This window comes from Callospermophilus lateralis, chromosome 10, assembly GCF_048772815.1.
Source record: "Callospermophilus lateralis isolate mCalLat2 chromosome 10, mCalLat2.hap1, whole genome shotgun sequence".
Lineage (NCBI taxonomy): Eukaryota > Metazoa > Chordata > Mammalia > Rodentia > Sciuridae > Callospermophilus > Callospermophilus lateralis.
In genome coordinates this window covers 2,072,538-2,093,530 of record NC_135314.1, presented here as the reverse complement: position 1 = coordinate 2,093,530, position 20,993 = coordinate 2,072,538, and the positions used below count along the sequence as shown (strand labels likewise).

Below are 20,993 nucleotides of genomic sequence, written 5' to 3'. Positions count from 1 at the left end.
CCCCAAGTGACTCCATGTTATAAAGCAGCAGTTTGCCATGTTACCACATTTTGAGAACAGGTGCCAAGGTAGAAACTTTACTACACCTTGTTTGTACAGGTGAACTTATTAAATAGGAGTCCCTGGGCATGTGGCATGTCAGGTCCCATCAGACACACAGAGCTGGCAGCCACACCAGATGTAGCCCCTTGTGTAAAAAAAGAGTACCTCACGCTAGCGTGGCAGGTGTGGACCTGTCACATGGCCACTCCTCAGGATCCTTGCCCAGGAAGATGGCCAGAGCCACCTCTCCCAGGTTTCAGTTCAGCCTGTCTCCCCTGCGGCCACACAGCCCACTTACAGCTGACACCTCAGTGCTGCCCTGTGCACCGTGTGTGGTCACCTGCATGACTTTCTGCATCTGTGTCAGCCCTGCCTTCACTTCTAGCAAGGTCTTTGAATCTTGTGGCTGTCTTAGCCTTTCTCAGCCTTTCTGTGACCTGTTTGTCATCAAGTGAAGTGTGATGCATGACTTGAGTGTATTGATATAGAGGTTAAGATTGGAATGGAATGAAGACCTTGTGGTGCTGGGGTCACTGTTACCAAGTGAGATCACGAGTACCCAGTTCAGTGAAGTGGGTAAACGGACTGAGTATGTGAATCTATTTTTATTTAGTAAATTCTGACATTGTGAAAAGACACAGAGGTGCCCTGTCTCTCTTGATGGCATGGCTAGCTCATGACCCTTAGGCAGATGGTCAGTGGAGGAGCAGGACAGGGACTGGACAGTGAGGTTCCCAGTGCCACCCCAACCACTCCACTCATATACAGAGAAATGACCTTTCTGGACAGGAGAGTGAAGTGGACATAGCTTTCCTATGTTCGTACATGAATACATGACCAGTGTGACTCCATATCGTGTACAACCACAAAAATGGGAAGTTACACTCTGTTTATATGTGGTATGTCAAAATACTGTCAGGTATAACTAAAAAGAACAAAAAAAAAAAAAGAAAGAAATGAGCTTTCTCTCTGTGACTTGACATCATCATGTGGTTTTTTTTTAAGAGTTTTTTTAGGTTCATGATCACAAAATAAGCAAGTGTGTTAATGGTCTACATCAGTTTCTGATGACTTCTTTAGATCAGTATAAAGGCAGTTATGAAAATGGTTTTGCTTAAAGAGGACCTTCAGAGTGTAACAGTTTTAGCATTCATTAAAAGGTTATGCCATCATTTCTTGAGAGAAGTAAATGGATTTTTTGTTTCTGTAAAGCTAGGATGAAAGAGCTGGGTGTGCAGTGTGAACCTGCACATCCCTGCTGTAACCATACCTGCTGTGGGCTGGCTTTGCGCCCCGACACAGCCACCTCTCCAACCTTGCTTTCCTGTCTGTGAGTTGTTTCCTCCCAGAAGATCCTGGCCAGGGCCAGGAGAGAGGCTGGGGGTGTGTGCATTGCAGCTCCTGCTGGCATTGGGGGATGCTGGAGTTACTTGGAGGAAGGCGTCCATGTTCATCCCTTGGGTTTCCCTTCCCATGTGGAGTTTTCTGGCTCTTACACAGTTCCGAAGGCTGGAGAGCACAGGGCTGGGGGCTGAGCAGCTCCTGACTTCATGGCCTCTGGCGGGCCTCTTGCCTTCCTGATCCTTGTTCTCCTGTGGAGAGCCCTGGCCATCTCATGGAGGTATTGAGAGGTTAAGTTCAGCTATATGTGTCAAGTGTTGGATTTTCTTGAGATTAGTCATTTAGAGACACAAAACAAGATTGTTTTGTGATGTCATTTTACTGAAAAAAATCGCCCAACAATACAGTTTGATAAAAGCATGTTTTGTCTATATTTACCCACCTACAAGTGCCATAACTGGATTTCTCTTCATTCTGTTGTAGGTGCTGGAGATCAGAATTTGTTTACCTCTATTTATCCGACACTTTCCCAGCAGCTTCCCAGAGAGCCAATGGAGTGGAGAAGGTACAGTGTCTGGGTTTGGGCTGTAGCCTCGCCTGCAGTTTCTGGGTGTGGGTGCAGGCAAAGCAGCACAAGCGAGGGCCTCTGTCGTCAAGAATGGAAGGGCTTCCCTGAGCTGTGTCTTACTGTTGAAGGCATTGGGCGATGCTCTGTAATTTTTGGGGTGCTTCATCCTTGAGCATTCTAAGCAAGGGCTATGCTTTCTAGCTAGCTCCAGCATGATTTTCTTAATGAGACATTGGATGGCAATTTTTTTTTAAGTTAAAGACGAATGTTTTTAGGAATGACTTGTGATTCTTTCTGGTGAATCACAGTATCTTAAAGGTACAGGCAGCTTGCTGGGGAGACATATACCCCTTAGCAGCTGGGCTACCAGAGCTTCTCACCAAGCACCCGTGTACTTTTCTTAAGGATAAGAAGCTATATGAAAAGATGTTACTTAGAAATTAGAAGGAAAAATAGAAGAGAGGCCCGGTCACCTGTCCCTGTAGTTGGCCTCTTGAGTACACACAGGTCCCATTGTCGACGGACTTGTCCAGAGGAAGTCATTGGCTGGGAATCTTCCTGGTGAGATATTATTTGTGGAAATGTTTGGGTTTTTACACATCAGTACAGGTAACCTGATGTAGTCAGGGTGCATCCTGACCTCCTGTTGTTCCCCTGTCCCTGTCACTGTGGCTTTTTTGTGGTGTTCCTTTCTGACCATTGGTTTTGCCTATTAATGTGAAGGGCTCTCGGGTGACTTGCCCTGGCCCTCAGGCATGTAGTCTGGTTTCTGTGCCTGATGATGGTGTCTCAGTATTAGTGAGCCTCAGCTGTACTGTGGGCATCAGGAGTGCCGCGTGAGAGAGGATGTTCTTAGAGAAAGTACGTTCACATGCTGGTAGGCCCAGTGGCTGAGAGAGAGAACACTTCAGCCAGTGCAGAACTTAATGCCTAAAGAAGCGGAGTAATTGTGCAGGATTTCAAATAAGCATGTGTTATTGAACGTTCAGGAAGATACAAGAAGAAAGGGATGTTCGTGAAGACAGATGGAGGTAAGGAGGGAAAGAAAACTGAATGGAGAAGCTACTTAGACTGCATATGTTGCCATTTCTGCACCTTCTTGAAAGCCCTCTAAATGAGAGCCAAGGACTGCACCGTTGGACCCACACAAGGATGGTGCCTTGGCCCTTTAGTACTACCAGAAGAATGCCACAGCTTGCAGCTCCCACAGCGAGCAGAAAGTCACTTGGCTCACAGTTTTGGAGGCTGCAAAGGCTGAGATCAGGGGTGGCATCTGCCGAGGGCCTTCTACTCTGTGCTAATGTGGTGGAAAGATCCCACAGGGAAGATGGAGAGGCAGAGGGCCAGACTCTTCTTTCCTAAGGAACCCACACCTGTAGCAGTGGAACTGCTGCCAGATAATGGCACTGTCTGGTCCCATGCAGTGGCTCCTACTCTAAGCTCTTCTTGAGGGTCCCACCTCCTCACACTCTTGCAGGTTTCCAACATATGAACTGTGGTGCACATGTACAGACCATAGCAGAGAGAGAGAGGGGACAACAGCAGCTGAGAGATGTGGACACATCTGTGGGAGGAGGAGGAAGATGGAAAGGTTGGGAAAGAAAAGCCGAAATGGCTGAGCCCCAGCCTGGGTTCATGATGCATGACCAAATGCAGAGCCTTGGCAGGCAAGGGCGAGGCCCACTCTGGGAAGTAGGCTGGCAGAGGTGTGGACAAGGAGCACGACCCAGGCGCCCACCCCCCTCCATCAGTGGCATCCATGCAGATGGCTCTTGCCTTGCCTCTGCAGAGGCCTGAAGGACCTTCAGTGGACAGAGAGGCTCCCGCCCCGTGGATGTGAGGCCCTGCAGAGGCCTGAAGGACCTTCAGTGGACAGAGAGGCTCCTGCCCAATGGATGTGAGGCCCTGCAGAGGCCTGAAGGACCTTCAGTGGACAGAGAGGCTCCCGACCCGTGGATGTGAGGCCATGCGGAAGCCTGAAGGACCTTCAGTGGACAGAGAGGCTCCCGACCCGTGGATGTGAGGCCCTGCAGAGGCCTGAAGGACCTTCAGTGGACAGAGAGGCTCCCGACCCGTGGATGTGAGGCCCTGCAGACGTCAGGGAGAGGGGCCGTTCTAAGACTAGCAGCCAAGTTCTGAACAGCTCAAGCCCAGGGCCAGGAGGTCTACAGCCAGACCGCTCCTGGGCAAGAAGGTGGAGAGTTTATCTCAGGAAAAGTAGTGGCCTGGGAAAGACCGATGGAGTGCCCATCAAACTCAGGAGTCTTAGATGAGGGACATCCACCTGAAACATCGGAATGGGACCTTACTAGAAGTAAGTGTCTTTGAAGGTATACGTAAGATAAGGCTCACTGTGAGATCATCCTGTGTTAAGATGGACCCCAAATCCAGGAGGTGTCCTTATAAGAGACAGAAAGGAAGAATGCAGAGGCACATGGGGGAGGTGGAGATGGAGGTACAGGGATGCAGCCACAAACCAGGGAATGCCCAGAGCTGTCAAGCAGCCCCCAGAAGTTGGAAGGGGAACAAGAAACCTCCCACATAGACTCAGGGGAGCTAAGCCTGCTGACTTTTGATTTTGAATTTCTGGCCTCCTGAAATTTCTGGCCTCCTTGTGAGGCAGTAAGCAAATGTTGTTTCAAAGCCCCCAGCTCCATGGTAATTTGTTACAGCAGCGCTAGGAAACTCAGACAGAAGAAAGGCAGAGACGGCAGGACAGGCAGCGCCGTCGTAGGGGGTGTGTGTGTGTGTGTGTGTGTGCACGCGCGCGAGTGAGTCTTCCAAAAGCTTAATACTGTATGTTATGCACATATAACTTTGATAAAAAATGGGAATTGATTAGATCTTAGAAATAAAAATATTGAAACAAACCTTATCAGATGCACAATAGCTGTCTAGCTGAAGGACCAGTGAGCAGGCTGGAGACGGAGCTTGGAAGACCATGGCCCATGCTGCACAGGTGGGTTAGTAGAGAGGGCAGCTGGGAAAGAAGGGAGGGGAGACTGGCAGAACCAGTACCAGGAGTGTCCCAGAAGCAGACCAGGACTCTGCAATAATCCCTGGATGTCACATAGTTGAAGAGAAAATGAACACCGAGCCAGAAGACTGGAGGAAAGCAAGGAAGAGCCAGATGTGTAGTCTCTAACTGCATCTGAAATGCAGCGTGGGTCCAAAATTAACAGCAGTCGTCTTGAGGTGGTAAGGGAAAATGCTCTGAACTAGGGCTCATCGTTCTTGCTTTAGTGAGAGAGAGAGCTGAGCCAGAGCCTCTCGAGGTCTCGTGCTGAGGGTCTCCTGCTCCTGGCCCTGAGCGACCCCAGGGACCTCTGCTTTTAGTGGAGAGGTACTGCAGTAGGCATCAATGTTCACAGACTTCTCTAAGATCAGAAGCTGTACTAGCCTCTCTGGAGTAACTCGAGGTTACGTCCCACAAAGAACACCAGTGTTAGTCTCAGAATGTAACTGTAGACAAGGTGTATGTGGTGTGTTAGAATATTTAAAGTAAAAACTTGCTGGAGTGGGGATATAGCTAAGTGGTAGAGCGTTTGCTGAGTGTGCATGAGCCCTTGGTTTTGACCCTCAGCACAGCAAAAAAGAAAAGAAAAAAGTGTTGAAGGAAAACACCGTGGCTATGCACCATGACCCATGCCTATGATCCCAGTTACAGAAGGCTGAGGCAGGAGGATTGCAAGATTGAGGCCAGCCTGGTAACTTATCACCCCAAATCCCCCAAAAGTGAAAATAGAAATAGATGGCTAAACTTTGAAGCTGGCAGAACAAAAGAATGGAAGAAGAGAACTTGATTATCCCCACAAAGGACGGGGAAGATGGAGAGCTTGCAAATAGTGAAGGCACCCTTTCAAGCAGAAGTGTAACTGTGTTGAGTATGATCGGCTTCAACTGACTAAACCCAGAGCATCCCTAGACTGAATTAAAAAAATCCAGCTGTAGATGTTTCAAACATAGCTACCGAGGTGGAAAATAAACTGCACAGGGAAAAGACACATGGTGCTTAATTTGTTTTTTAGGCATGAGCACAGCAGCCTCCTCTCAGGACCTTAGGTTAGCTGTGTGACTCATGGGATCTCTCTTTGGCTTCTTTCTTGGGCTGAGGAAAAAGGGGAGGTTTGTGCCACTATTTTATTTGAGCTCTGCAAGAAAAGCCTGTTCTTTGTCACCAGGTAACTCTGCTCCTTGGGTAACACAGGCTGCCCCCGAGCACCAGTGCTGGTGCAGTTGACTTGTAGAGCTGCCCTCGTTTCCTCTTTCCCAGTGACTTTGGGGTGGTTGTTGTGCGAGAACTGTCTCGGGCTGTGGGGCCTTGGTGGAGTGGGACCCGTCAGGGGAGCGTTGCTGTGTGTGTTCTGCAGCAGCACTTAACGGGAGGGAGCGTGGGTGTGTGTGAGGTGCTTCCAGTGCTTCTGCACAGAGCATTGGTCATGCTCATACTGTATTTGCTTCTGAACTCATAGATAGGATCGAATTATTTATTGTTGCATCCCTGCTGAACCTTGTTTTAGTTGTTTTTTCAGTTACTTTTTAAAAATTGTTTGTAGATCCTATGGCCGGGCTCCAAAGATGATTCACCTGGAATCAAACTTTGTTCAGTTCAAAGAGGAGCTGCTGCCCAAGGAAGGAAACAAAGCTCTGCTCACTTTCCCCTTCCTTCATATCTACTGGACAGAATGCTGTGTAAGTATTGGTTCAGGGAGAAGAAGATGTTGGGAGTGGGCTGAAGCCCCGTGGGTGGGTGTGGAAGTCCAGTCTGCCTTTCAGGTCGCCTCTGCACTGTGCTCTCTCATCTTCATTGCTTTGCGAGATGCGTGGCTGTGTCCTTGGGTGTTTCTGCTCCTGGCCAGTGTGCAGCACTCTGGGATCCCAGTACATCTCAGTTCCCATGTTCCCTGCTGGTGCAGTCTCATGGTGCCTTGGGGCCATCAGGTTTGATCTGTTTGAGCTGTGGTTAATTCTTACTTTAGTGCCCCTTTCGTGACCCTCCACCTTGTGCTGTCCTTGGTGACCGTCACCATCTCATCTGCTTAGCCACGAGCTCTTTCACTGACTGGGTGGCTGTAGAGGGAGCATTCCAGAACCTTGGTGTTTTGCAGCTGTGTATTTATGACCCAGACATAATTCTGGGTCCTTTCTTGCTATGTGGACTCTACTACGCATTTAGCATCATTCAAGGCGCATACGTCATCACCAGGGGACCTTTTAGCCTGTAGGCTGGGCTGTGTGTTTACTGTGTTGGACTCTGGAGACCTGTGCCTGGTTTCCCCTGCACTTCACCCCATGTGCCTGTTCCCAGCAGAGTCATGTGTGGGCAGCGACATGCTAGTGTGTGTGAGGCACTGCATACTGGGGGAGCTCACTGGCCACTCAGCATTCAGGGTTTTTACTGAAGTCAGTCACCTGAAACCCTCTGCTTGGCACCTATAAAATTCCAGAAGCAAAGCAGGTGTTTGGCATAAACCCACTGTGCACGCACACAGTATCAGCCCACTGAGGCCCTCGTGCTGCAGGCTGCTGGAAACCCCCCCACAGTCCAGGTTCCAGATGTAGCCAGAGGCCCGGTAGGCAGAATGGCCTTCCCAGCCTGCCAGGCAAACCCTCCTCTTCTTGACCCCTCATGCCTAATTCCAGAACCTGGGTGTTTTGCAGCTGTATATTTCTGACCCGGACATAATTCTGGGTTTTGATTATAATTTGGATTTTGCCCATTTGCCCAGAGTTGTCTGATTTCTTCCTAGTTCTGTTGCTTTCTCCCTTGATGACTAGTAAACCGTCTCTGGGGTGCCACTCCAAGACTTCAGTACCCTGCTTCCTGTCCAGCCTTTTCACACTTACATCTGGCCTCCAGTGGCGGTTCTTTCCTGAGACGCTCTTTACCAAGAGTCCTAAGCATCTGCCCCGCCATCCTCTACCCCGAGGAAGACACAGTGCGTGTTCATTTATTCAGGGGTTATGGCCCCTTCCCTGTGCTTATTCTGATGCCCAGGCTGGTCTAGATTTAGCCAGTGTGAGAGTCACTTCAGCTGACTTCTGTGTCCTTTCAAGCACTTTCTAACTTTTATGCGTACCAAGATATTCTAGGTTCTTGTAGATTTTTTTTTTTTAATATTTATTTTTTAGTCGTAGTAGGACAAAATACCTTTATTTCACTTATTTATTTTTTTGTGGTGCTGCTGAAGATCAAACCCAGGGTCTTGCACGTGCAAGGCAAGCGCTCTGCCGCTGAGCCATAACCCCAGCCCTCTTGTAGCTTTTATTCCAGCTGGACACAGCTATTTCTTTGGAGTCCTTGTCCTTGGGCAGCACGTGTGCTCTTGGGTACCTACGGGCATGTTGCTGTCTCTGGCCTCTCGGTAGACAGAGCTGAGAAGGAGGTGTCCAACAGACTGTGAGTCAATAACAGTGCCTTCCAGCGTGGCCTCCACCCTCAGGCTCTTCCTGTAGCTTTTCCACATCTGCTTCTCCTCACTCAACAGCATCAACGTGGATATTATCCACCCATTCCTATAATATGCGAAGGATAATCTCAGAGCTGCTACACACACCACGGTGAAAACAAGTCCGAGTGGAGCTCAAGCCTTTGTGCACTTGTGCTTCTCTAGCCTGACAGAGTGCTGCGGAGTCTGTCTGGCTGGCCAAGTCCTCCCCAGCTCATCCTTCCCGCATTTGCCTAGCTGCGCTCGCAGGTTGGAAAGTGCAGAACGTTTCTGTACATGTGCAGAACAAGTGACTTGCTGATGTCTGGGCCTCCTAACCAGGAGCAAGGGCTCTTGGCTTTGTGCACGCTTGCTTTTGTGTTGTACACTTGCTGTATTTCTTGTTAAATCTGTATGGTTTTGTTGCTCTTGTAAATGGGGCTTTTGCTCCCATTGTATTGTCTAGTTATTTTTGTGTATGTGAGGCTGTTGATTGATTTCCTTATTAAGTAACCTTGCCGATTTCTCTGATTGTGGAAATCAGTTTTAACTTTGATTCTCTAGGTCCCGAAGCCTGGGACTTTCTGTCTTGCCATATGCAGAGGGAGAGAGTTTACTTTTTCAGTCTTTGTGCCTGGAATTTTATCTCTGATCTGACATTGTCAAATAGCAGAGGAGATGGTGGCTGTCTCTGCCTTGTGCCTGACCTCTGTGGGAATGCCTGTCGCAGTTCCCATAGTGGGTGCTGGCTGAAGGACAGAGGAATGTGTTCGTGTGGCCATCCATTTTCATTTTCTCAAGAATTCTCAAAGAATACGAGTTGCAGTTGTCAAAGGGTTTGTCAGACTGGGGGGACACAACCCTGTTTCCCCTGGCGTCTCTGATGTCCTGAATTGTTTTTGTGGGTTTCCTCTGTGGCCTGCATCCCTGGGTGAGTCCACCTGGCTAGGGTCTTATTTTCTTAGCCTGGCTTTGGAGTGGGCTTGCGTTTTATTTAAGGCTTCTACAGTCTGTGCTCACAGGTGGCTGGTCTTTACCTTTTGTTTTGTGTTGTCTGTATGAGGTGCAGGTGTCAGTGTTGTACCGGATTCCTGAGTGGCATCTGCGAGTTCTTGTTTGTGCTTCTGAACAGACTGTTATGTTGGAGCTGCCTGGTCTTCAGGTGTGCTGGGATCCCGCCCCACTGGCTGGGCCCACGTGTCTTTTTTTAACTTTTTAGTTGTAGATGGATACAGTACCTTTTTGTTTAATGTGGTGCTGGGTATCGAACCCTGTGCCTCATACATGCTAGGCAAGCGCTCTGTCACTGAGTCCCAACCCTGGGCCCCGGGCCCACACCCTTTTACAGAGTGTTTCCTTGGTAACTTTCTGGGTTCCTTCTGGGAAGTTGGTCTGTTTCAGCCCTTTACTCATTTTAATAAGTTAGATTTTCCTTAGAAACTATGCATCTCGGTTAAGGTTTATTTTTACTGAGGTGCACATACAAAGAAGTCTGTTTTGTAACTTTGAAAATGTGGCCAGGTTTCCCGTTACCTCTCTGTGTTGTGCACTCATGCGTGCTCTCACGCTCTCTTCCTTCTTCCTTCCTCAAAGTAGGAGTTCCTTGATTTTTTTTTTCAAAGAGCCAGGATTTTTATTTATTAGTCTGATTTACTATTAGTCTATTTTTTACCTCATTAATTTCTGCTTTCATTTATGTTGTTTCCTTCTTTGTATTGTCTTGTGGTTTCTTTATTCTTTTTCTAGTTGTTTTGAGTTTGAAATATTTTCATTCTTAAGTTTTTTTTTTTTTTTGGTGGTGCTGGGGATTGAACCCAGGCAGATGCAGGCACGGCAAGCCCTCTACCAAGTGAGCTGTGTCCCCAGCCTCATTCTTAGGTTTCCATTGATATCAGTCCTCAAAGTCATGAATGTTCCTTTAATTAATTGTTTAAATATATTATAGGGTTTGTCCTTATTTTTCAGAAATTCTGTATTTTGTTTGTATTTCTCATTTTATCCAGTAGTTGTCTAATAGAAAGTTTTTTAGTTTCTAGAAGAAAAAAATTTTTTTAAATTTTTATTAACAAATTTCTGATTTTCTTGCATTGTGATCAGAAGTGTTCTTAAGGTGTTTTTGCCTTATGGCACTTAATTGTTCTCTGGGACCAAATGCAGGATGAGTTTTGTGGACACTTCGTATGTTGGGTGTGTCCTCTTGTCTTCAGCCTGCAGTGCTGAAGCCGCTGTCGCGAGTCTCCTCCCTGTGCTGCTGGGGCGTTGCTGGCTTGGCTGCCACCAGTTGGCCTGTCTTCAGTAGGCGGTGGCGTGGCAATCTCCGGGTGGTGGGTGTTTCTATTTCTCTTGCATCTTCTGTAGAGAGACGTGTGTGTGTGTTGTCTGGTATGTGGATATTTGTGACTAGCGTGATTTGTGAAATATGTGATTTACCAACAAGGCTTCTACGTGGTATATCTTGCTTAGGAAGGTCTTGTCTGCCTGAGGATAGTGACTGATTTTCTCCTATGTTTCCTTTTAATAAGTTTAGAACTTGTGGCTTATGTTTGATCTGTTAGCTTCAAGTTATTTTTCTGTAGGTAGGAGCTGTGGAGTTGAGGGTCTGATTTTCTGGTCTTAAGTGGGCAGCAAATTGCCCTACAATATTTCATAACAGTCTTTTTTCTATGCATTAGGTATGTCAACTCAGTTTTTAAATCAGCACCCTGCTTGTATAATATTCTGGACACTTCTGTTGATCATTGTCTAGTTTGGGCTAGAATCAGACTTTTAATTTTTACATTTTAGTAATATGTATTGATATCTCTTCTTTTAAAATAAGCCTCTTGGCTGGTACACATTTTCTCTTCCGCATGGCAAAGGCGCAAAATGTACTTTTGAGCGAGGCTGAACCAGAGTGTCCTGTCCTGCCTGTTCTTCTCTGTTGAGAGGGTGGGTCTTTGCCCCTCAGGTTGAACTTGGGTGGCCTCTGATGTGCAGAGAAGTCACCCGAAGTCATGCTGTGCTTTCCGATGGGCCCCTTGTTCTCAGAACCAGCTGCTCTGCCATGGGAGGTCAGCTCGCCAGGGTATGGATCCCTGGGAAGGCCTCCTGGCCCAGCCTTGCAACCCTGCAGTGGCCACCAGTGGGGTGGAGATGAGCCACTGTGGTTGGAATGGGAAAGAAAGAGGGGCAGGAGGGGTTTTGCCTGAGGTCATCACTGTGACTTCTCAGAAGAATCTTAGCAGCTGGGAGTCTTCTTGAGTCTGTGTGCTTCTCCACGCTTTGTGCCTTTTTTTTATAGGTTTAGTCACAACATTTTTCATAAAGTCTTGCATTTTTTTGGTACCAGGATTGAACCCAGAGAGGCTTAACCACTGAGCAACATCCCCAGCCCTTTTTCTTTCTTTCTTTTCTTTTTTTTAAAAATATTTTATTTAGAGATGGGTCTCACAGAGTTGCTTCGGGCCTCACTGAGTTGCTGAGGCTGGCTTTGAACTTGCGAACCTCCTGCCTCAGCGTCCTGAGCCACTGAGATTACAGGTGTGGGCCACTGTGCCTGGCACAAAGTTTTGCAGTTTTATTCTTAGGCTATTTTTGTCGTCATTGTGAATGAGATTTTTTTCCTTAAAATTACATTCTATAGGGAGCCTGTTTTTTTTAATTGATCTTGACTTTTGTTTTTTAAAAGGGTGCCTATTGGGCTGGGGATGTGGCTCAAGTGGTAGCATGCTTGCCTGGCATGCGTGCGACCCGGGTTCGATCCTCAGCACCACATACAAATAAAGATGTTGTGTCCGCCGATAACTAAAAAATAAAATACTAAAAATTCTCTCTCTCTCCCTCTCTCCCCCTCTCCCCCCTCCTCTCTCACTCTCTCTTTAAAAAAAAAAAAAAAAGGGTGCCTATACCAGGTGCAGTGGCACATGCCTATAATCCCAGCGGCTTAGAGGCTAAGGCAGGAGGATTGCGAGTTCAAAGTCAGCCTAAGCAATTTAGGGAGGTGCTAAGCAACTCAGCGAGACCCTGTCTCTAAATAAAATACAAAATACGGCTGGGGTGTGGCTCAGTGGTCAAGTGCCCCTGAGTTCAATCCCTGGTAACCCCCTCACCTCAAACAAAGGTGCCTAGAGTCAGTTGGCAGTGTCAAGGGCTTTAGCACACGTGACATTGTGTGTAGGCAGTGGTTGCCTGAGGTCAGCCAGCAAGTCCCCAGTCTGGTATGTTCTTGTTTGCGGGAGGGTTTTCTGCTTGTGTGCAGCATGTCCCTCCAGCCTGGATGGTGCTGCTATGCCTCCTGGGCTTGGTGTCTGTGTGTTGTCGCTGTTAGAGGAGAGTACAACACGGACACCACCTTCCCCTCACGCAGGGGTGACTGCTGCGTGCTTTCCACGCCCCTCTGGAGTGGTGGGATCTCACTGGTGTGTCGGTGCGGCTCTGTTGGTGGTCAGGTCCCGGCTCTTTACTACGCCTTGTTTCTGAAGGGTAATTTCACAGGATGGGGACTTCTGGTTTGGCAGCAGCCCTGCCTGGCCCAGGAACCTCCGACTTTGGTTTCCAGAGCTTCTCTGAGAAGTCTTTCACTTTTGCTTCTGTTGCTTTGTATGTAAAGTGTATTTTTCTCTTTTGGTATTTTAAGATTTTTTTTACTTTATCACTGGTTTTTAAGTTTGATTAATGATCTGCTTTGGAGTAGATTTCTTCATATTTCTGAAGGGTTTTGGGGCTTTTATAATTTTGATCAAGTTTGGAAAAATTTTGGTCATCATTTCTTTAAGTATTTTTTCTTCTCCCTTTGGACGGAGTTGGAGAGTGTCGGTGACGACTGATGGAGTGGCCCCTGGCCTGAAAGTCCCACAGTAGTTCTCTGGATCACGCTGGTGTTTTTTCAGACCCCCCACCCCTACTCCCGTTTCACTTGGACAGTCTCTTCTGTTTGCCGTCTTGTCAGCTCGTCTTTTCTTCTGCACTGCTCCGTCAGACATACTTTTTGTCTCTAAAGGGTGCCCAGGGGTCTCTCTCTCCCACCTTAGCCCTCTGCTCCTGGAGCCTGTGAGCTATGCTGCGGGGACAGTGTGTGGTGCTCTGGTCCTTCTGGGACCTGCCTCTTGGGAGTGGTCTCCTTGTTGTGCAGCGTGCCCTTCCTCCTTTGTCTGCCTGCCACTTCTTATTAGACAACACTGTGGACTTTATCTCGTTGGAGCTGGGTGTTATATTCTTCTAGATGTTCTGGAGCTTTATTCAGTTGAAATCGTTTGCTGAGTTTGGTTCTTTTGGGTGTAGCTTCTGCCTTGCTGGGACTGCAGCAGCCAAATCCAGGACCATTTCTCACTGCTGTGGCAAGGCTGTCCCAAGCTCTCTGGCTCTTCATCTGTGGCACGGACCTGCTCCTGCCCTTGGGTGGGTGCCCAGCACTGTGCCTTGGGTGCTGGCTGATGGCCTTGTCCTGCCTTGGACAGTCCTCACTTGTGCTTGTGATGGGTCTCTGGGAACACAGAGGGTTTTTGTGCTGGGTACTCTCCCCGTCTGTTTGCTGGCCAGTGTGGTCTGGCCACCTGGACTCTCACTCTACATCCTGTACCCGGGGAGTCTGTCCGCCTTTACCTCCGCTCCCCTCCCTTGTGCCGAGGGTGGGGATGTCCACCGTAGCTAGCTGGAACACTTGGAGGGCCCCTGTCTGTTCTTCATCTCTCAGGAGCCGCTGTCCCTTACTGCCAGAGTGTCGACTCCCGCTTGTGTTTCTTGGTCTAGTCTCGGTTGTGTCAGATGCCACGTGTATCTGGTCCCCCCCCCCACCTTGCCGGAAGGAGGGCCCCACTTCCTGGTTGGTTCTGTGTGCACTCCCTTTCTTGGTTGTCAATGGAGAGTATTCTGTTACTGTCCTTGTAAACTGGAACACTCAGTTGTCTCTGACTTGGTTCCTGTGAGCTTTGGAAGTGCACTTACTCTCAAGCTCATCGCGTCCTCCCCTTGTCTCATCGTGGGGTCCACGACTCTGGGGTCCTCTTGTTGGAAAACAGTGCTAAGAACCCAAGATCTAGAGTGAGGTGTGCTCTGTGCTAGGTACTCTCAACCAGCTCTGCTGGAGAGCGTGTCATGTGCACACGTGTGCACACCCAGGCGGGCACGTTTCCTCTGCTGTTCATGTCCATATGTAGTTGTCCATGTGCAAGCACTTGTTGACCATGATTCAGCCAGTGCAACTTTCCCACCGTGCCGGTTCCTGGCTCCCCTGGGAGAACCTGGCATGTGTTTCCCGCTGAGGGTCTGCTTATTTGAGTCACCCGGTGATTAACCCTCCTCCCGTCTCTGCTGTCCTGCTCCTCAGGTGATGCCCCAGCCCTACACTTGGCTGATCGCATGCTGGACCCTACCCTCGGCATGCCTTGCTTGATCTGTGGTCACCTCCAGCAGGGATGCCCTCTTTGCCCTGCTTGGTCTCTGACACCCTGTGTCTCATGTCACTTGGAGTCCCACAGTTTGACACATCTCCCCTACTACCACCTGGGCATACCTCCTTACACAGCTGAGCTCTGGCCCTGGGTGGGGTGGCTCCTCCTTGTGGAGGCCTCCCGGTCCACAGAGGCCTGGTGCCTGCCCTGGGCTGCTGCCCCATCATCTCCTGTCCTGATATGTTTCTCCTCCCTGATCGTGGCTCTTCAGTGTTTATGTTCCTGTCACCCCCCTGCCTCAACTTGGTTTCCTAAGGGTCCCTGAGTGACTTTGGAAACACTCTTTGCTCGCTGTGAGGAGTGACAGCTGTCTAGAGTGAGCTGATTCGCCTCAGGGTTGTTTGGAACACTACATTCCTCCTCTGTCTTGCTCTTTCTCTTGGAAGGTCACCTCTGGAGAGTCCCTGAAAACTGGCACTGAGAGCTGCTCTGGTGTCCCTTCAGGGTGCAGCTGCTCCTTCTAGTGCAGAGACACCTCCAGCCTGGAACTAGGTGGGGGTAGCCATGGGGGCACCTGTGGGCTTTCCAGCAGAACAGAGAGGACCAGGAGCCGGGTAATGCACTGCAGTCCTGGACTGCAGTCTTCTGGCCTTGGGTCTCCCTTCCAGAAACAGTGTGCTTGGTACACGTGAAATTCAGACTGAGTCCTGAGACCTGCTGTGCCTAGGAGAATGTGCCGCATATGATTAAGGTGCTACTGCATATTTACTCACAGAAAACAAATTTGTTTGAGGGGATACTTGGGATTGAACTCAGGGGCACTTGACCACTGGGCCACATCCCCAGCCCTATTTTGTGTTTTATTTAGAGACAGGCTTTCACTGAGTTGCTTAGGGCTTCACTGTTGCTGAGGCTGGCTTTGAACTCTCAACCCTCCTGCCTCATTCTTCCTTCTGAAGAATATAGATTTTTGCAAGATGATTTTCCTTTTAATTTTTTTTTAAAGAGAGAAGAGAGAGAGAGAATTTTTTTAACATTTATTTTTCAGTTTTCGGTGGACTCATCTTTATTTTATTTTTATGTGGTGCTGAGGATCGAACCCAGCTCCCTGTGCATGCCAGGTGAGCATGTTATCGCTTGAGCCACATCCCCAGCCCTCCTCTTAATTTTTAAGTAAAGATCTTTTGGGGTCATATTTGTTTCTAATTTAAACCAGGATGTATTTTCTTAAATCAGTGTAGAAATGATCAGTACTGCCTTTTGGTACTTGCTATTCAGTGATTTAGCCAAAGATGGCACTAGATATAGGATTTAAGATCTGACTCATTTGTGATCAGTCAAGCCAGCACTGTTCATGTTCTTGGGGACATGGGGTGGGATGGTATGGAGGAGTTGCTGAAGAGGGGAAAGTAGGGCTGGCGTTTGGCTCTGTGGGGGAGCACCTGTCTTGCATGTGCAAGGTCCGGGTTCAGTCCCCAGCACCACAAAAGTAAATGTGTAAATAGTAAATGAGGGGAAAGTAGGTATTTGAATATGGCCATTGTTTCCAAAGATTTTTATATGCTCAGTTTTGAAATGAGATACGTCTTGGTTTTAGATTTTCTGAAAGTAAATGGAACTAGTGTCTGCTGAGTGGATTTTTGGCTCATACGAGCAGTTACAGGTAAAATCACCATTAAGAAGGAGAGTGGGATTTCCTGGTTTGGGTTGGGAGAGAACTGTCTGCAGCTTCTCTGTAGGAGGGTGCATGCTCAAGTGTGGGACATGAGGGGGCAGAAGAACCGGTTGTGAGAGCAGTGCAGCTCCTCGCTAGCTCCAAGTTGGAAGGCCTTGAGGGCCGTGCTGAAGGCTACGAAGGCCTTGCAGGTTGGAGCTGGTCTAGGGGCTTATGTAGAAAAAAGGTTGTGGGGCAGCCACAGGAGGCCACCCTGGGGTAGTGTAGGCACAGAATACCGCAGGGGTCTGGCTAGCACAGGGCAGTGTGGCAGTCCTGTGGTGATGGGCACAGAGCCCCTGTGGTGGTGCTGGGCTTTAACGTCCCTGGTGGCTTTGTGGACAGCATTGCCATTGGTGTCCTTCCCGGCTCACAAGCCCTTGCTGCCCGCAGGCCACTGGTGTCCTGGGAGAGTGCTCTGGGACAGGTGCCAAGCTGTGCACAGCACCCAAGCTTGGTGTCCTGGGCTCTTATCCCGTTCCAGTGTGCTAGCACGCTGTGGCCACTTACTGTCATCTAACACATGTGCTGTGTGAACTGAAGGAGTAACCCACTCTCACAGTGGCGTGTTCATTTCTAGGATACAGAAGTGTACAAAGCTACAGTAAAAGATGACCTCACCAAGTGGCAGAACGTCTTGAAGGCCCATAGCTCTGTGGACTGGTTAATAGTGGTGGTTGAAAATGATGCCAAGAAAAAAAACAAAACGAACATCCTTCCCCGAACTTCTATTGTGGACAAAATAAGAAATGATTTTTGTAATAAACAGAGTGACAGGTAAGTGTATCTTTACATTTTCCTCGTTTGATTGGTTCTGGATGATTGCTGGCTTCCTGGGTGGTAGCAAATGTCGACCATCAGGGTTTGGGGAACAATGGGGAGCACTGATCCCACCCTCTGAAATTCCCGTCAGGCCAGGGAGCTATAAGCGGTCACCCCCAAGTGCCACTGGGAGCAGAGGCTCCTGGCCCTGAGCCCTGGGAAGCTCACATGGTGGACCCTTTCTGCAGCCTGACAGTGAGACGTCTCACAGTTTTTGTGTCGAGCAGCGTTCCTTAAACTTTTGTTTTTAAGGCTACGGGACTGCCTTCTTGTGTTTACTGTGGTCAATCCTGTGAAGAGCCCACACAGGGAGCTGTAAGTGCGCCTTTGCCCCAGGGCCTACCTTCCCATCTGCTGCCCCTGCGTCCTGGCTGCATGCTGCTGCCTCTCTACCTGGCTGTACCACTGATGGCCATGTGTCCCAGGCTGGCCCTTGACCTCCCTGGCCACAGTGCTGAGCTGTTCTCTGCCTGGCGTGACAGGTCACCATTCCATGGTTACCACATGGCAGGGGCTGCCAAGGCGGTTTCTGGTGCTATGCGAGCTGTGGGAGGGGAAGCCTACCTACTCAGGGAGGGGTCCTGGGGCAGGAGGCCCTGTAGCGCAGCATGGTGGGGGGTAAGGAAGGAGCAGGGGTGAACGGTCTGGAGCGCCAACCAGCCAGGGCCAGTCCATGTGTCGACGGTACCCCAGTGAGCTGGGATTCTGGATGCCTTTCACGTTCCACACAAAACCAGGCACATGGTCACGTTCAGACTTGATGAATATGTGGCTCAAATCAAACGTTGCCGTGTGGAGACCCGTCTCACTTAGTGTCACGCAGCCTACGCTCACGGGAGGTTTTCTTAAGGAGTACTTGGTGCTAGTTAGCCACATTCTCAGGCACCGTAGCTGAGCGTCGTCCCAGGGGGCTCAGGCATGCTCACGGATGTCTTGAGCAGAGCACGCAATGGGGACTTGAGAGCCCAGCTGCAAGGAAGCTGCGTTACACGGCCAAGGGAATGTCTGTGTCGCGGGTCTGAGTGGAGAGTAACGCTGAGGCCATCAGTCGGACTGAGCCAGTTTGCAGTTGTGTAATGTTTTTTCCAAGGTGCCTGTTGCTTACTGTTAATCATGTTTGCAGTTTTTACTTAAGTGCCAAAAGTATGTTTCTACTGAGCCCATTTAAAAATAACTTGTTTTTTTTGATGACTGTTCTTTTATATTTACAACTTAACTTACTGAAAATTAAAAAAAAAAATTGTAGTTGTAGATGGACAGCATGCCTTTATTTTTTTATCTTTATGTGGTGCTAAGGATTGAACCTTGTGCTTCACACATGTGAGAAAAACACTCTGCCAATGAGCTACAGCCCCAGCCCAGCCCAGCCCAGCCCAGCCCTACTTACTGAAATTTTAACATTTCATTCTCTGTAAGTTAAACATGCCTTATTCCATTTTGATTTGCATTAAATTGCAGTTATTTATTTATTTATTTATAGTCATACATGACAGCAGAATGAATTTTGACATACAATACATACATGGAATGTACATACATCAATCATATTTCTATTCTGTTCTGCTGCCCTTCCTATCCCCCCACTCCTCCCCTCCTCTCCCATCCTTTCTCTCTATCCAATCCAATGTGACACACTTTTTTTTTCTTTCTCTCATTACAACATCATATATGTATTCTGTATAATAATGAGGTTCTCCTTCCATCTTCCATGCAACTCCCCTTCTCCCTCTTTTTCCCTCCCGCCTCTCTTGGTACTTAGGGCCTCTAAACCATTGAGCCACATCTCCAGCCCTTTTTTGTATTTTATTTAGAGACAGGGTCTCACTGGGTTGCTTAGGGCCTTGCTGTTGCTGAGGCTGACTTTGAACTCGTGATCCTCCTGCCTCAGCCTCCTGAGCTGCTGGGATTACAGGTGTGTGCCACTGCTCCCAGCCAAATTACAGTCCTTTAACAAAACTCTGTGTGTGTGTGTGTGTGTGTGTGTGTGTGTGTGTGTGTGTATTTTTTTGTGTGTAGTGCTGGGGATTGAACCCAGGGCCTTGTGCATGTGAGGCAAGCACTCTTACCAACTGTGCTACATCCCCAGCCTGACCTATCTATATTTTTAAACATAAAAGCTGGATTGGATTCTCATAAATTTGAAGATAGTGGTCTCTAGTGACACTTGTCTTTTAACAGCAGAATGTCTGTTCTTTGAAAATGTGGCCCTGAAGTGGCTTACCGTGTTTTTAGCTTTGTACATGTGTTTAGTTTTTTTATTATGTTAAATGTTCTTGGTAGTCATTGGACTTTCCAGGTTTTTTCATTATGCATTTATACATTTAAGGTGATATCAAACTATACATATTATACTTGCTGTTTTCACTTAACACATTGTAAAAATTTTCCATGAACAATAAATGTGTTTCTGTACTTTTACTGTTAGTGAGTGTATAATATTCCATAGTATTAAATGTACCATAGATTATTTCTAGTCCTCTGGGTCTGCAGGTCGTTGTTATTGTTATGAACATCTTTCTAGCTCACTGTAGTGAACATCCTTATTTCCTTAGGGTTAATTCCTTAGAGGAAAATTGCTTAGTTAAAGGTTTGTGTATTTTTCAGACTTTGGGCAAAGCTAGAGAGTCTGAGTCTGACTGGTTGGTAGCTGCTGCCTTCTTGGTCCGCTGTCCATCCCGGACTCCCTTAGCTTTCTAGGCTCACCCTTTTCCAGTTCACCCTCTGGGCTGGTGAGGACTTTCTGAAGTTTAGTTCTTTTTTTATTGAAACAGTGAGGGCCGAGAGATAGGGGAAGTTGGAGGGCTCAATTGAGGTTGGTACGCAGTGACTCTTTCCTGTCTGGTTGATACGCACAGGTCACCAAAGGAAAGGCTGTTGGTGGTCAGCGTGTCCGTTCCGTCGCACTGTTGGTGTGCAAGAGAGTTCTTGTGTGGTCAGGAATGATGTTGATAATTATGACCCCTGGGGATACCTTAAGGATGCATTGCTGAACTGAGGGACTAACGGTTTGTACAGTGAATAAAGACACTTCAACTCCTGGGGACCTCTTAGGGAAGGATCCGTGTCCCGGGGACAGTGGCCGGGATGACTCGGTGTTCTTGGTTCTGATGACTCACCGGGTGGACGTGTAGACTGGTGCTGTTCCCCCATTTTGTTTTGCCCGCTGGTGGGTAACAGCGTGGGTTCAGCCAGTTCCCACAGGGCTGTGCTGGGGCACAGAGAATGCGAATCCAAGCAGCAGTTCATTTTGCTCCTTGTTGATAGCTCACATAAAATATTGACCAGAGATGTTGACACTCATAGTATCAAGGTCTTAAAATCACTTTTAGGTTCAGGTTTCCTCTTTAGGAAGAAAGATGATGTTAGCAAGGCTAAGTAGAGGAGCCTTTTCTCCTACTGGGTGAACGCTGGCCTTTCCAACCCCCGGGAACTCTCCTAACGGTAGTGCCTGGGCATTTCAGCACCATAGAGCCGTCTTCTCTAGTTAAATGCCTCAGGCCTGTGTGAAGCTGTGATTTAGTGCCTGTTTGTCAACACTCCTTGAGGAGCTCAGGCTAATGGTAGGGGCAGATCTGTGGCCAGGGCAGCTTTACCTGTGGCCCTTCTGTGTGACCAAAGAGCAGAGTAGGCTTAGTTGAAGTCACCTCAGGGTGAGCAGGGTGCCCAGGGGTACAGGAGGGCACAACAAGTTCGGTGGCCCTGGGCTGCAG

General features: G+C 48.4%; 1 protein-coding gene across 3 annotated transcripts in view; it reads left to right on the top strand.

The window, feature by feature from the left end:
- The window catches only part of Trappc10 (trafficking protein particle complex subunit 10), a 76,765-nt gene that overhangs the window by 14,168 nt on the left and 41,604 nt on the right, over positions 1–20,993 (top strand). For 2 of the 3 annotated variants that reach the window (XM_076867173.2, XM_076867175.2), the window contains exons 2-4: positions 1,867–1,948; positions 6,508–6,643; positions 17,042–17,238. In XM_076867173.2, coding sequence (XP_076723288.1) covers positions 1,867–1,948; positions 6,508–6,643; positions 17,042–17,238 — 415 coding nt within the window. Of the gene's footprint in view, positions 1–1,866; positions 1,949–6,507; positions 6,644–17,041; positions 17,239–20,993 lie in introns of those variants that run through there. The other variant, XM_076867174.2, reaches the window with a different exon arrangement.